Source organism: Oncorhynchus nerka, linkage group LG22 (genome assembly GCF_034236695.1).
Source record: "Oncorhynchus nerka isolate Pitt River linkage group LG22, Oner_Uvic_2.0, whole genome shotgun sequence".
Taxonomy (NCBI): Eukaryota; Metazoa; Chordata; class Actinopteri; order Salmoniformes; family Salmonidae; genus Oncorhynchus; species Oncorhynchus nerka.
In genome coordinates this window covers 43,467,115-43,483,997 of record NC_088417.1, presented here as the reverse complement: position 1 = coordinate 43,483,997, position 16,883 = coordinate 43,467,115, and the positions used below count along the sequence as shown (strand labels likewise).

At 41.6% G+C, this 16,883-nt stretch overlaps 1 protein-coding gene across 5 annotated transcripts in view; it reads left to right on the top strand.

Annotated features, from left to right (window-relative positions):
* Positions 1–16,883, top strand: part of LOC115105210 (actin binding LIM protein family, member 3) — a 128,027-nt gene that overhangs the window by 106,378 nt on the left and 4,766 nt on the right. For 4 of the 5 annotated variants that reach the window (XM_029626957.2, XM_065007180.1, XM_065007179.1 and 1 more), the window contains 3 exons: positions 1,047–1,172; positions 13,232–13,296; positions 13,690–13,843. In XM_029626957.2, coding sequence (XP_029482817.2) covers positions 1,047–1,172; positions 13,232–13,296; positions 13,690–13,843 — 345 coding nt within the window. The remainder of the gene's footprint in view (positions 1–1,046; positions 1,173–13,231; positions 13,297–13,689; positions 13,844–16,883) is intronic. The other variant, XM_065007181.1, reaches the window with a different exon arrangement.

The following is a 16,883-nucleotide window of genomic DNA, read 5'->3' as shown; positions in this document are numbered from 1 at the left end:
CTTGTGATCCAGCCTGGGCTCATTGTCCGACCTGTTGAGAGCTGATTCGGAATTCCATCAGCACACGCAACTTTCTGACTGACTCAGTGCTCCTGTCCTCCAATAGTTATTGCCACCTTATGATTTGCAATGCAATCATCTCATGCTGGAGTCCCACCAGAACCTGTGCAGAGGTGGCTAGAAATGGATAGAAATCATTGTGAAGAGTGGTCATCTATCAACAGAGAGGTGGACAGAGGCACGATGAGTTGACATCAGGTGCTGAGTTACAGGACTTGACAGGCTTCCTTCCACTGTCCACCTAGTCATTTGTGACAGAGAGGGTGGGGTCACACTATGTCTGTGTGTGTGGTTTTACCTGTGGCCTGTAATGCACATAACTGTTTGCTTAATCCACATGGAGGGTAACAGTGTTAACTTTGCTAGAGAGCTTTACAAGTTTCCTTGTCTGTTTAAATCCTAGCTGATTGGTTTACCTTCATGTGTGTAGAATATCTGTTTGGTCCTTTATTTTTATTTTTTATCTATGTGGATAATATAACCTTCCTTCTTTTCACTCTCCCTCTCCCTTTATCCTGCTTTACTGTCCTTGGTCAACTCTCCTCTTTGTAAGTACCTGGGCCAGTCTATCTTTATCTGAACACTTACCAGTGCCTCAGATACACTATTATTTGTGGTTAATATTGGCATCTCTATCCTTATTTACTTCCCCCCTCTCCCCCTCGCTCTGTCTTTCCCTCTGTCGTCCATGGCCTTGAGAGTCATCTTGCTGTGTATTAATTAGCTCATTAACCTGAGTGGTCTTTCGTCACTCCTCTTAGAGACTAACTAGACTGCCTGCCTTCCCACCACATCTCTGACTGCCTCACTCGGCCTGCTTTACTGCAAGACCTAAACAAACAGGCTAGACACAGTCATTACTGGGAGAGGAATACTGTTCTCTCTCAGGCAGGCTGTCATCGAGGGTGTGCGTGCGCGCATGTGTGTGTGTGTGTGTGTGTGTGTGCGTGTGTGTGCTTTCACCTCATCGTGTTCTCTCCCTACAGGTGATTCAGCCACGAAGAGTAAAACCAGCGAGGACATCCTCCAGACCTCCCAGTTTCCCGACTCGTATTCTCCTGACCACTACCACCAGCAGTCTAACTACTACCCCTACACCCCCTCTCCCAAAGGTACTGCTTCCGGAGGACCAAGAGCACTCACTGTTGGCTAAATGGGTTATTGAGAAATTGACTGGATGTATATCGAACAAGTTGTTAGATATTTAAAGAGAGCACGTCTTGGTCATAGATTTCCCGTGTCATTTCAACTCTCAACTCTATGTCTTACAGTAACCAGGTTTACATCCAACTTTTTCATGTACATCGGATAGAAAATAATTCACCACAGGCCTGATGGAAACAGCTAATTTGTCGATAAACTTTCCAAATCTCGACAAAACAAAATACGCTAGACAAGGTGGGATCTTTTTTTGTCTGTAAAATGAATACTGCGAGAAATGGCAGTGGGAAAACCTTTCTGATCAAATATTGAGATAATAACCTTCCAATTGAAGTAGAATTGGAATCACCTGATGACATGTTGTGTGGTCGCCCCACTACGACTCAGGAAAGCTGGCAGTTTATTATACCACAGCTGAAATAAATGATGATGAACATCACAGGGTGGTGAATGTGCACGGTGATGAGTTTGATGCTCCTTTCCAATAAATATTGAGGGTGACATGAGGATTGATGCTTGGCTGCTGTTTGACAAGTAAAAATAATCTCTTTTGTCCATAATAATCTCATCATGTAGGCTATGTCTGTGAGCTGTTGGCTAGAGCACACGTGTCAAGACCAGAGTGGGCACAATCACTATATAACAAATCAAATTTAATTTGTCACATGCTTCATAAACAACGGGTGTAGACTAACAGAGAAATGTTCACTTACGGCCCTTATCAACAATACAGAGAGATACAAAACATTTAAAAAATAGTAGAAACATTTGAGTAATAACACAACATAAATACACAATGATTAACGATAACTTGGCTATACAGTACATTCAGAAAGTATTCAGACCCCTTGACTCTTTCCACATTTACGTTGCAGCCTTATTCTAAAATCTACATTTTCCCTCATCAATCTACACACAATACCCCATAATGACAAAACAAAAACGGGTTTATCTGAAATATCACATTTACATACGTATTCAGACCTTTTACCCAGTACTTTGTTGAAGCACCTTTTGGCAGCGATTACAGCCTTGAGTCTTCTTGGATATGACGTTCCCATTCCTCTCAAGCTCTGTCAGGTTGGTTGGGGAGCGTTGCTGCACAGCTATTTTCGGGTCTCTCCATAGATGTTCAATCGGGTTCAAGTCCGGGCTCTGGCTGGACCACTCAAGGACATCCAGAAACTTGTCCCGATGCCACTCCTGTGTTGTCTTGGCTGTGTGCTTAGGGTCGCTGTCCTGTTGGAAGGCAAACCTTTGTCCCAGTCTGAGGTCCTGAGCACTCTGGAGAAGGTTTTCATCAAGAATATCTCTGTACTTTTCTCCTTTCATCTTTGCCTCGATCCTGACTAGTCTCCCAGTCCCTGCCACTGAAAAACATCCCCACAGCATGATGCTGCCACCGTCATTCTTCGCCATAGGGATGGTGCCAGGTTTCCTGGCATTCAGGGCAAAGAGTTCAATTTTGGTTTCATCAGACCAGAGAATCTTGTTTCTAATGGTCTGAGAGTCATTTAGGTGCCTTTTGGCAAACTCCAAGAGCGATGTCATGTGTATTTTACTGAGGAGTGGCTTCCGTCTGGCTACTCTATCATAAAGGACTGATTGGTTGAGTTCTGCAGAGATGGTTGTCCTTCTGGAAGGTTCTCCCATCTCCACAGAGGAACTCTAGAGCTCTGTCAGAGTAACCATCGGGTTCTTGATCACCTGCCTGACTAAGACCCTACTCCTAGATTGCTCAGTTTGGCCAGGCGGCCAGCTCTAGGAAGAGTCTTGGTGGTTCCAAACTTGTCCATTTCAGAATGATGGAGGCCACTGTGTTCTTGGGGATCTTCAATGCTGCAGACATTTGTCAGTACTCTTCCCCAGATCTGTGCCTCGACACAATCCTGTCTCGGGCTCTACGGACAATTCCTTCGACCTCATGGCTTGGTTTCTGCTCTGACATGCACTGTCAACTGCGGGACCTTATATAGACAGGTGTGTGCCTTTCCAAATCATGTCCAATATCCGCAGGTGGACTCCAATTAAGTTGTAGAAACATCTCAATAATGATCAATGGAAACTGAATGCACCTGAGCTCAATTTCTAGTCACATAGCAAAGGGTCTCAACACTTATGTAAATAAGGTATTTCAGTTTTTTATTTAAAAAAAATAATAACTGCTTTCGCTTTGTCATTATGGGGTATGTGTGTATTTTTTAAAGCAATTTTAGAATAAAGGCTGTAACATAAAAAATTGTGGAAAAAGTCAAGGGGTCTGAATACTTTCCGAAGGTATTGTATACACGGGGTACCAGTATTGAGTCGAGGTAGATATGTACACTACCGTTCAAGTACATTAGAGTGTCTAGTTTGAGAAACAGACGCCTCACAAGTCCTCAATTGGCTGCTTCATTAAATAGTACTCGCAAAACACCAGTCTCAATGTCAACAGTGAAGAGGCGACTCCGGGATGCTGACCTTCTAGGCAGAGTTGCAAAGAAAAAGCCATATCTCAGACTGGCCAATGAAAAGATTAAGATGTGCAAAAGAACACAGACACTGGACAGAGGAACTCTGCCTAGAAGGCCAGCATCCCGGAGTCGCCTCTACACTGTTGACGTTGAGACTGGTGTTTTGCAGGTACTATTTAATGAAGCTGCCAGTTGAGGACTTGTGAGGCATCTGTTTCTCAAACTAGACACTCTAATGTACTTGTCCTCTTGCTCAGTTGTGCACTGGGGCCTCCACTCCTCTTTCTATTCTGGTTGGAGACAGTTTGCGCTGGTCTGTGAAGGGAGTAGTACACAGCGTTGTACGAGATCTTCAGTTTCTTGGCCATTTCTCGTATTGAATAACCTTCATTTATCAGAACAAGAATAAACTGAGTTTCAGAAGAAAGGTCTTTGTTTCTGGCCATTTTGAGCCTGTAATCGAACCCACAAATGCTGATGCTCCAGATACTCAACTAGTCTTCTTTAATTAGCACAACAGTTTTCAGCTGTGCTAACATAATTGCAAAAGGGTTTTCTAGTGATCAATTAGTCTTTTAAAATTATAAACTTGGATTAGCTAACACAACATGCCATTGGAACACAGGAGTGATGGTTGCTGATAATGAGCTTCTGTACGCCTATGTAGATATTCCATTAAAAAATCATCTGTTTCCAGCTACAATAGTCATTTACAACATTAACCATGTCTACACTGTATCTCTGATCAATTTGATATTATTTGGACAAATGGACAAAAAAAAACGTGTTTTTCTTTCAAAAACAAGGACATTTCTAAGTGACCCCAAACTTTTGAACGGTAGTGTACATGGTGTACATGGTGTACTCAGTGAAACACGCTGCTGCTTCTTTATGGGACCAAACTCTTTCAAAACGTTTTTAATTTAAACGTTTTCAAAGTTTAAAACATAGAGATCAGCCTGTAAATGGAGGCAGCTGAAGTCTGAATCATGTGAGGGTGTAAGACAGTCAATTGACAGACTTGTTGGGAAATGTTTGGCGAGTAATCTGGTTAGCCTAGCTATAAATGTAGCTGGCTATCTACCTCGAACGGCAATAACAGATACACTTAACTGCAGTGGTGAGAAAAGCATGGAGCCAAATTTATTAAAGAAAGAAAGCTCTAATAGCATGGCTAATTTCATGACGGTGATAAGGAGTCTAGGTACAAAAATTGAAAAAGGAATGAATAGTAAAGTTGACAGCTTACGTGTATCTTTGGAGAAAGCCATTTAGGATAATCATACAGCTCTGCCGACTCAACTGGAGAATAATAACAAGCAGTTGCAAGGCCACATTGCTCTTGAAGTTGGACGTCTGGAGTCCTGTAGAATTCCTAGAATCTGGGAGAATAGGCGCTGCCAAAACAAAGTTCCACCCAGACATGTCAATCATAGTGGCAGGACTGCCAGCTGATGAAAACGAGGACCTAATCTCCAAAGTGAACCAGTTGATATTGGTAGGCCTAGGCTTCGAAACAGAGGTGACTGCAGTTGAGAGGATGAGGGAGAGAGGTAAAGATCCCGGGGTTGTGAAGGTGGAGTGCCGGTCCGTGGAGGAGAAAGTGGCTCTGTTACGGAAAAAACTAAAGCTGCGAGATCATCCTGATTATAACAGGCTTCCTTTGATCAGCCAAGTCCCACACCGATCACCTTAAAGAACTGAACTTCAAGACGCTGCTGAGAGAAATACAAGGAGGAAAGGACTATTTTGTCACGGGGAAGCGGACGGGTCATGAAACGAGATCAACCAGAGGGACAACGTGGACAAGGACTTGGGGTTGACAGACCTACTACATACTGAGGAGCTTCCCATCCCCTACGAGATTCGATTTCAATAGCACACTGGAATGTTAACGGATGGACTACCTTGAACAATAAATTACTAATTACAATACTAAAATCCTTAAACCCAGACATTATCTCAATAAATGAAATGCATTTACGTTGGCAAGAAACTATTGATATTGAAGGGTATGTATGGTGTGGATCCAACAGGAACACTCATGTGAAAGCCCCCAGGGGCTCTGGGGGAGTGGGAATATGTGTAAAGTCTGATATGATGAAAGCATTTCAAATTGAAATGATCGATAAAGCCATAGAAGGAATTATTGGTTTCTGCTTTGAACATAGGGAGTCAGATTATTGTTTTGTTGTGTTTTCATGCTTTTTGCCACCTGAACAGTCCACATGGGATAGAGATGCATCCTCCTTCTATAGTCATTTGTTAAGTCAAGTATAACTATATACAGAAGCAGATGCTATTTACATAAGTGGGTCGAATTGGGAGGTTAGATGACTATATAAATGATATTGATGATATTCCATCGCGTGTTGCTTTGGATGGCTTTGTTAATCATCATGGAGAGACCCTATTAGAATTCCTTCAGGACTCTAAAAGGTCATTAATGGAAGGATATGCCCCTTAAGCGATAACTTTACATCCATATCTGGCAAAGGAAAAGCTGTGGTGGACTATATAGTTACCCTCCACGACTGTCTAGAAACGTGTTTGGAATCCAGATCACTCAATTTTATTGATGATATTTTCTGTTGGCCACTAACTTCACTCAACCAGGTACTGCTGTGCACCACACGGGGCAAATTATATATACCCTGCATAGGCCTAAATGTAAGAAAAGAAATGTGCCACACTATGTTCTGAAATGGAATGTAGAGCTCTGGTGGAACTCATTGAAACTCTGCAAAGATGCCAAGAAACATTTGATTTAGATGTGTGGTATGAACATTTTTGTGATATTATATATTCTGAAATGGGAAAATATGTGAATAAAGAATACAGCCCCAAGTCCAGGAAAGTTTACAAGTCGAACAAGCCTTATTGGAATGATGAGTTAAGGGATCTATGGTCAGTAATGCGTTAGGCTGAGTACTTATTTTTACAGTGTAAAGATAGGACTACAAGAGAACATTTTAGGAAGGAATTTGTGAAGTGTTTGATAAAAGACTGCGCCTATTCAAACAGAGATATCAGAGAGGGCAGTTATTACACCTTGAGGAGATACGGACAAGAAATCCTCAACTGTTTTGGAGCCAAATAAACAAGTTAGGACCAAAACGACATAAGAAAATTCCAATGGAAGTCAGGGGGAGAAGGGGTTTGCTTGTTGGTTCTCAGGTAACAAAAATGTGGCAAATTTTGAGGAAGAATTTTATAAGGGCATATGTTCCCTGAGAACTCAAATGGAAAATACAACGTTAGAACCCTCTTACATATGTAACAAATACTTCAATGAGGAGCTGTTTGTGGCAGAATATAAGGAAAAAAATTGAAAAGCGTTTGGCATTGATGAACTGCCTAATAAGGTTTTAAAATCCCCTAAATTAATTGAGGTCCTATATGATTTGCTCCAAATGTGTTTTGAGTACAGTATACTGCCATCCATTTGGTAAAAGTCTATAGTGAATCCCATTCCCAAATCTTCAAGAAATGACCTAAGAGTGCCACTGAACTACAGAGACATGCGTTTATTAAGTACGGTTTATAAATTATATTCATCCATCCTCAACAATAGGCTAATGACCTTTTTGGAGGATCAAAACATGCTGGTGGAAGAACAAAATGTTTTTCGTAAATCCAGAGCCTGAATAGATAATATGTTCTCGGTCTGTACAATACTCAGAAATAGGTTACTCAAAGAGAATCCTACTTTTGCATGTTTCATTGATTTCCAGAAAGCTTTTGATTTTGGAAATAGGGATATTTTAGCCTATAGTTTGTTAAAGACAGAGATTGATGGGACATTTTATCACGCAATCCAGTCTCTTTACAAAGTACCAATTGCTTGTGTGCATGTTAATGAATATCGTAGAGATTGGTTTCACACACCCTCGGGTGTAAAACAAGGAGACGCCTTATCACCAACTTTATTTGCCATGGTTATAAATGATTTGGCAAAATAAAATAAACAGTTAAATATTGGAGTAAGATACGTTGATGAAATGTATGAAATGAAAGTATGAAATGCTTTTATATGCTGATGATATTATTTTGAGTGAAGATTGTGATTTACCTGATTTATTTGATATTAATAGTTAACGATTATTTACTTAACAAATAGAAGGACATTTCTGTTCTGTTTAATTCTGTGTTTCTGTAAAGAGATGGTTTCCACTCTAGCTTCCTGCAGTTAGTCTGGGCGTATGGTCAAGGAAATGGGTTTTGCTAGAGATAGCTTGAGCTGACAATGACTTGGTGATAAAAACCTAAAGCTGGCATTCCATACACAAGACGTGGTGTCTGTGACCCGGGATAGAGATAGCCTGGAAGAGTTTAGAACAATCCCTCATCGTCTCATTTTCCTGGCATCTGGGAAACTAAGCCGGGTTGGGGGTAAAACAACATCCCGTGCAGATAACCAGGAAATGGACCAACATGGCTTATGAGAGGGGTGGAACCAGCCCTGACTAAGCATTTTATGTCCTATATAAGATCTATATTTTTTTCATTATCAGTTAGTCAAGACTGTTGGGTTGACTAGTCTCATTATTGCAATAATGAATCGATATTGAATAAAGATGATTGTTTGAAGAAATGACAAAGTCTCTCTCACTTGATTAGAATATTCCAAGACAAGAAATTCTTGAGTTTACTAGCAATTATAAATATTTGGGTCTTTTTATTGATGAACTTATTACCTTTCTATATGGAACATCTGCCCTGGCCGACTCAGCAAGTAGAGCTCTTGGAAGCTCTATAGGAAAAGCAAAAACACTCAAAGATATTTTAGTTATGCTATGTATTCCAAGACATACGTGTGTCCTGTTCTGGACTATTCAGCAGGAGTGTGGGGTGCTAAGAGGTATTTTAAAAACGAACATGTTCATAACAGAGCAGTACATTACTTTTTAGGTGTCCACAAGTTTGCACCTATACTTGCAATAACTGTGGTGATGGGCTGGGAAACCTGTGAGGTGAGAGGGAAGGTGTGTAGGGTGAAACTGTTGGATGTGTCAACTTCCAGAATAATTAATAATGTATCCATAAGGGATCTATCCATAGGGGGAGCCTGGGCAACTGAAATGGCTGACCTTTTTCAACAGTCTGACTGTGAACATCTGTATGAAAACCAAATTAAGGGACACATAGATATGATTAGAAAAACAACTGTTGGTGCAATATGGGAAAAAAATGGGTGGAGGAGATTAATCAATTGACAACCTTTTGTTTGATTAAGGGTGCATTTGTGTGTGAGAGATATATTATGTTTAACCTACCTAAAAAGAAGAGATCGCTATGTGCACAGGTAAGATCAGGGATATTGCCTCTGTGTATTGTGGTAAAATGGAAGTGGAAAGACTATGCAACTATTGTGACCTCGAAGAAATAGATAATGAAACTAATTTGAACCTCTATTGCCCTTCCATCCATGATATACGCTTGCTCTTATTCTAGAAAGCACACCAGATATACCCTGGCATTATAAGGCTGAGTAATGAAGAGAAACTGAAATGTTTTTTTTTGTCCGTTGTGTATTTCCGTTTGCGGAATATTTAGATAATGCCTGGAATAAAAGAAAAAGGACTACCTATAATTAGATTGTACAAATATTTTGCTCTTATGTGGTAATTGGCACGTGTGTACAATTGAAATCAGAAGTTTACGTACACCTTAGCCAAATACATTTAAAATCAGTTTTTCACAATTTAGGGTTAGGGTTAGGGTCCTAGTAAAAAATGTCCTGTCTTAGGTCAGTTAGGATCACCACTTTATTTAAAAACAAAATGTGAAATGTCAGAAAAATTGAAAAATAATACAACGGAGGTCTTGGCTGATTTCTTTTGATTTTCCCATGATGTCAAGCAAAGAGGCACTGAGTTTGAAGGTATGTCTTGAAATACATCCACAGGTACACCTCCAATTGACTCTATTTTAAGAAGCCATGACATAATTTTCTGGAATTTTCCAAGCTGCACAATCATGAAGTCGTTCCACTTCATGATTGTGTCCCACTTGTTGTTGATTCTTCACAAAAAAATACAGTTTTATATCTTTATGTTTGAAGCCTGAAATGTGGCAAAAGGTCGCAAAGTTCAAGGGGGCCGAATACTTTCGCAAGGCACTGTATATACAATGTGTATGTATGTATGTATGTATGTATGTATGTATGTATGTATGTATGTATATTATTTTACTGCTCTAGGGATATAATTATTGTTTCGATAACCTTATTTACTACTATGTATTGGTTTTTACCTTACATTTGTTCACTCTTTATCCAATGTGCAATGCAGAGAACACCAGAAGAAGAATTATAATTGAATTACCACTGTGAATTATTGTAATGTTTGTTTATGTGTCATTTGCCAATTGGTGATTAACAGCAGTGTATTTGATGAGTCAAAAGAGATCCAAAAAGGTCAATGCAGAGATTCCGGGTAGCTATTGGTTAACTATTTTGGGGGTAGAAGCTGTTCAGGGTCCTGTTGGTTCTCTACCCTCTGTAGTGCTTTGCGGTCGGATGCCAAACAGTTGCAATACCAAGCAGTGATGAAGCACGTCAAGATGTTCTCAATGGCGCAGCTGTAGAACTTTGTAAGGATCTGAGGGCCCATGACAAATCGTTTCAGCCTCCTTATGTGGAAGAGGCGTTGTGTTGATGTGTGTGGACCGTGATAGTTCCTTAGTGATGTGGACACAGATGAACTTGAAGGGTGCCTGCTCGGCCTTACGTTTCCTGTAGTCCACGATCAGCTCCTTTGTCTTGCTGATGTTGAGGGAGAGGTTGCTGTCCTGACACCACACTGCCAGGTCTCTGACCTTGTCCCTGTAGGCTGTCTCATCGTCGTTGGTGATCCGGCCTTCCACCGTTGTGTGGTCTGCAAACTTAATGATGGTGTTGGAGTCACCCACGCAGGGGTGTTCCTTTTGTCCAAGTGGGAAAGGGCAGTGTGGAGTGCAATATTGCGTCACCTGTTGCGGTAGTATATGAATTGGAGTGGGTCCAGGGTGCCTGGGATGATGGTGTTGATGTGCGCCATGACCAGCCATTCAATCATTTCATGACTATAGATTTGAGTGCTACAGGGCGATAGTCATTTAGACAGGTTACCTTGGTGTTTTTTGGCACAGCGTGGTGGTCTACTTGAAACATGTTAGTAGGTATTACAGACTTGGTCAGGGACAGGTTGAAAATGTCAGTGAAGAAAGACACTTGCCAGTTGGTCAGTGCATGCTCTGAGTACCTGTCCTGGTAATCCGTCTGGCCTAGTGAACGTTAACCTATTTGAAGGTCTTGTTCACATTGGCTATGGAGAGTGAAATCACACAGTCATCTGGAACAGCCTCGAAGCACGCATAGAGGGTATTTTAGCTCATCTGGTAGGCTTGTGTCACTCGACAGCTCGCGGTTGGGTTTCCCTTTGTAATCCATGATAGTTTGCAAGCCCTGCCACACCCTCCAAGCATCAGAGCCAGAGTGCATCAGAGCCAGAGTAGTAGGATTCGATGTTGGTCCTGTATTGACGCTTTGCCTGTTTGATGGTTCGTCGGAGGACATAGCGGGATTTATTATAAGTGTCCGGATTAGTGTCCCACTCATTGAAAGAGTCAGCTCTAGCTTTTAGCTCAGTGCGGATGTTGCCTGTAATCCATGGCTTCTGGTTGGGATATGTACACTTCATTTGACCACTTGCAGGAATTCCTGTTTGAGTTTTTGCTTGTAAGCAGGAATCAGGAGAATATAGTTATGGTTAGATTTGCCAAATGGAGGGTGAGGGAGATTTTTGTATGCGTCTTTGTATGTGGAGTAAAGGTGATCTAGAGTTTTTTTTTCATTTCTAGTTGCACAGGTGACATGCTGGTAGAAATTAGGTAAAACTGATTTCAGTTTTCCTGCATTAAGGTCAACGGCCACCAGGAGCGCCGCATCTGGGTGAGCATTTTCTTGTTTGCTTATGGCCTTTTACAGCTCGTTGAGTGCCATCTTAGTGGCAGCATCGGTTTGTAGTGGTAAATACACAGCTACAAAATATATATATGAAAACCAGTAGCGTGCCGTGGTTCTGGGGCCTGGGCCTTCAGTGAGGTCCTACACAGTCCCACCCGAATTAATCCACCTCTTATTACCATCATTATGATGCCATGGCTCTAGACTAGACACTATACATTTAGACAGAAACGCAGTATAACCAGGCGTTGCGTCACCTTGAAATTGACATTTTTTTATTCAGAGAATTGCAGGGGAAGAGTACAATACCTTTTCATTGTGCAGCTTCGTTGCCCTGCGTGCTTGTTCGTTGACCTGTAGATCCACTCGGGTGTCCCCAAAAGTTTTCAAAAGCACCATTGCTTGTAAGTGCCCAGCCGTACTTTGGTGTCTCGTTGCTGCCTTGGTTAGACAACTCAGGTTTGCAAAGCCAGTGTGGCTCCAAACACCAAATCGATCACTTGCAAATAATAGGCATTCCCAGCAGTACAGTTTGCAGTGCTTCTCGGAGCCTGTGAGTCATTGATAGCGCCCATAGTTGAAAGTGGCAAACGAAACCCTTTGCCGCCTGTGACAGGCTTTGTAGCGTCGGCGTCTACCTCTCCTGACAATGTCTAACTTTTCTTGAAAAGTTTGTCTTGAGAATGGCGTTATAATTATATCCTCGACCAAATCGATATCTTCTCCTTCCGCCATTGTGGGTTGAAAAAACAGCTTAGTAGTACGCAAATTAATTCGTTGATCAATTTCAGTTTCCTAGTTCTGAGACCTGCCCATATAGGACCTGCCTCTCAATATTGGTAATCCAATCAAAAGACGTGCACGCACTACGCCTGCTAGCTGGCTCCTGTGTAACACTGGAGCCAGCCAGCAGGCCTACAATAGCCAACTCTAAAGCTGATTGGTTGACACTACATTTTAATTTCCATTCACTTTAAGCTACAAGCGCCCGCACTGTTGATTCTGAAGGCCTGAGGGCAGATTTTAGACCCCTGGCAACACATGATGGCTGAATATGATTGGATAAAAGATCTAACATAAAGACCAGCCCTCCAAATCTCAACCTGGGGCTGGAAGCAGTGCAACCAAGAGGAACGCTATGAAATGAAGAGTGTAACTCTTACTCTGGGAAATAATTTAATACATATTTGTGGGAAAATATATATATTTTTTAATTATATTCTGATGATGTTTAGGCCAGCAGAGAAGGCCTTGCTGGCCCTGACGGCCCACCACTGATGAAAACTTATTTGTAAACATTTTTTGTGACAAAACCATCAGTAGAGTTAAAAATGTGATGGAAACCCATTTAACTTGTATTTTTTATTTGGTACATGGGAATTTAATCGCAAAAGTTATTTTTCTGTGCATTATGTCATCACGTACAGCCTTTTATCCACAGTTTGATGGAAACACACCTCTGGTGGGAAAATGTGTATATTGTTTTTATGCAGATTTTTTTATATTCACATGAAAGTCTGTCGCCAATTGGATGGAAACCTAGCTAGAAATGTTGATTTCTCTCTCTGTCCTTGATCTCGCTCTCTCTCTTTCTCTCTCATCTCAGCTACTCGTGCTCGGAGGTTTTCCTCGGGTGGAGAGGAGGATGGATGGAATCAAAGTCTTAACAGGGTCAGTATGACACAATAAATGCTATTCAAAATATTGTTCATTTGTATTTGTGACTGAAAAAGAGTGGACCAATAAAAAGGAAATCATAGAAATATACATTTGATTTCATATTATTTATTTCTCAGAATGTTTTATTTCTTTAAAAGATTTAAAATGCAGAAAGATTCAGTAAATATCTCTGAGACTAGCATTACTCAACATTGCTTGTTTGTTGTGTGGTAAAAAAACAAGGCTGTAAATATTTCATGAATGTTGTCAACAGGGCTAAACAGGGCTTCAGCCCCAGACATTATTCATATTTCCTCTCTTTCTTTGTCTGATTCACCTCTCTCCTTTTCCTTTCATCTCTCTCTCTCTCTCTCTCTCTCTCTCTCTCTCTCTCTCTCCCCCCAGCTCCAAGGTGGTATAGGCCGTATGATTCTGAAGGAGGAGATGAAAGCTAGGTCGGGTTCCTATGACAATGACCCATGGGGCAGCGCCCGAAACTCCCGTAGCGGCAGCAAAGAGGCCCTGCACAACGTGGGCTACAACAACACTGTCAACGGATGTAAGAACACCATTATCCACTTATATTACAGCTCTGATAAAGATGTCGTCCATAAACATCACTGTCGTCCGTTTATCCACACTGACATAGGATTGAGGCTAGATTGTGAATCTCAGTGTCGGCAATATTTGACACGCCAGTTGTTTTCTCTGTTCTCTCATGTGCATTGCTCATCCGGATCCTGGTGCTATATGAATAGCTATGGGGAAGGTGTGCCTGTCCGTCCTTAGCTAGCTCCTCGGCAGCAGTGTGGAGGTGAGAGGAGGGCAGAGTGCCAGGGGTCTGAGCCAGAGAGAGATGGGAGATGAGTCAGTTAAATCCCAGCCTCTGATGGACTGACTGACTGACAAATGCTGTTATGAGAGGAGCCACTCCATAGTGACTCAGCGGTCCAAAAATATAATATATGCCTCCCAAATGGCCCCCTATTCCCTCTATAGTGCACTGCTTTTGACCATAGTAGTGCACTACATAGGGAATAGGTTGTTATTTGGGATGGACACCATGTTATGTACCACCTGGAAGTTATGCCTGTACGTCAAGATTGTGTATTAATTAAAGTGCGCTATGTTGTTGTGATTGAAATCCCCCTCAGGTTGCCATACCTTATATGTGTTCAGATCTTCCATCCCTGTGGCTTTGGGAATTAATGCATCTGTCTCTGTACAGACAGACAGAGAGAGAGAGAGAGGTGTTTTCCCATTATTCTTCAAGCTCTGTGAAGATGTTGGGGATCATGTCTAGACAGCAATTTTCAAGTCTTACCATAGATTTTCAAGCATATTTAAGTCAAAACTGTAACATTCACTGTCTTCTTGGTAAGCAACTCCAGTGTAGATTTGGCCTTGTGTTTTAGATTATTGTCCTGCTGAAAGGTGCATTTGTCTCCCAGTGTCTGGTGGAAAGCTGACTGAACCAGGTTTTTCTCTAGGATTTTGCCTGTGCTTAGCTCCATCCCGTTTCCTTTTTATCCTGAAAAACTCCACAGTAGTTGCCGATGACAAGCATACCCATACCATGACGCAGCAACCACCATACTTGAAAATAAGGAGGCACTTTAATCAGTGATTTGCCCCAAACATAAGGCTTTGCATTTAGGCCAAAAAGTGTATTCCTTTGTTGTGTTTTTTTGCCGTATTAATTTAGTGCCTTGTTGCATACAAGATGCATGTTTTATAATATTTTTATTCTGTGTATTTGTGTTCTTCTTTTCACTCAGTCATTTAAGTCATTATTTTGGAATCACTACAATGTTGTTAAGCCATCTTAAGTTTTCTACCATCAAAACAATTCTGTAGCTGTATTAAAATAACCATTGGCCTCATGGTAACGTCCCTGAGCAGTTTCATTCCTCTCCTGCAGCTTAGTTCAGAAGGACAACTGTATCTTTGTGTCTGGGTGGTTTAATATATAATCCACAGCATATTTATTAACTTGACCATGATTCAAGAGATAGTCCATGTTGGATTTCTTATTGTTACCCATCTGCCATTCACTGCCCTTCTTTATGAGGCTTTTGAAAAGCTCTCTGGTCTTTGTGTTTGAAATTCAATACTTGACTGAGGGACCTTACAGATGTTGTATCTACGGGGGACAGAGGAAGGGTTAGTCATTCAAAAAGTGTCCATGTAACGTTTTATGTGATTTGTTAAGCACTGTAGTAGCAAGCCATGCACAATGCTGCGCATCCCAACACACACATACACACACCACCTTGGCCTTCAGCCCCTCTCCATGATTAAACTGCATACGAAGCCAGCACGGGAGAGAAATCTAATACACTGTGACCAACTGACCCTATTCATCTATCATGTCAGTTTATCACCTCTCATCTCTAATGATAACACACAGGCAGGTAGAGAGCAGAGGAGGGAGGAAACTGTGCTCTGCTGGAGATGTCAATCAGTCCACATCCTCGTAGAGCTGATGTAACAGTATAACTTTAGACCGTCCCCTCGCCCATACCCGGGCGCGAACCTGGGACCCTCTGCACACATCAACAACAGTCACCCACGAAGCATCGTTACCCATCGCTCCACAAAAACCACGACCCTTGCAGAGCAAGGGGGACCACTACTTCAAGGTCTCAGAGCAAGTGACGTCACCGATTGAAACGCTATTTAGCGCGCACCACCGCTAACTAGCTAGCCGTTTCACACCCGTTACACTGAGGCTGTGTCATAGGTAACCATGTGTTTCTGGCTGCTCTGATGAAGGATGTGCACACTTACATTGAGCCTCCCTCTCTCCTATCTCCTCCTTACTCATCACATGAAGTGTATGTTTACATGTTAGGGTGTGGAAACGAGAGTGAGAGAGCGAGAAGGAGAGAGAGGGAGAATGTGCGTTTTGTTGTGTACTGCAGGGCGTACATACATATGACTTCCCCCACCGCCCCACTCCAGTTGAAGGCGTATGTCTCTCTTCCTGTTTTATTGATGAGTCATTAAAGCTGCCGCCACGTTTAAAGGATGTTGTCATTCTCTTTGGGGAAAGTGAGAACACAACCAGCAACAGCACCAGCCAGCCACACTGACTAATGTGATGCACATGAAAGCTTTCTAAAGGAGCCCTTTTCCCTGTATTGTGCAGTACTTTTGACCAGGGCCCATGGTTAAAAGTAATGCACTACACTACCGGTCAAACATTTTAGAACACCTACTCACTCAAGGGTTTTTCTTTATTTCTTACTATTTTCTACATTGTAGATTAATAGTGAAGACATCAAACTATGAAATAACACATATGGAATCATGTAGTAACCAAAAAGTGATAAACAAATCAAAATATATTTTATATTTGAGATTCTTCAAAGTAGCCACCCTTTGCCTTGATGACAGCTTTGCACACACCTGGCATTCTCTCAACCAGCTTCATGAGGTAGTCACCTGGAATGCATTTCAATTAACAGGTGTGCCTTCTTAAAAGTGGAATTTGTGAAATTTCTTTCCTTCTTAATGTGTTTGAGCCAATACAGAAGATAGTCCTATTTGGTAAAAAAAGAAAAAGTCCATATTATGTTAAGAACAGCTCAAATAAG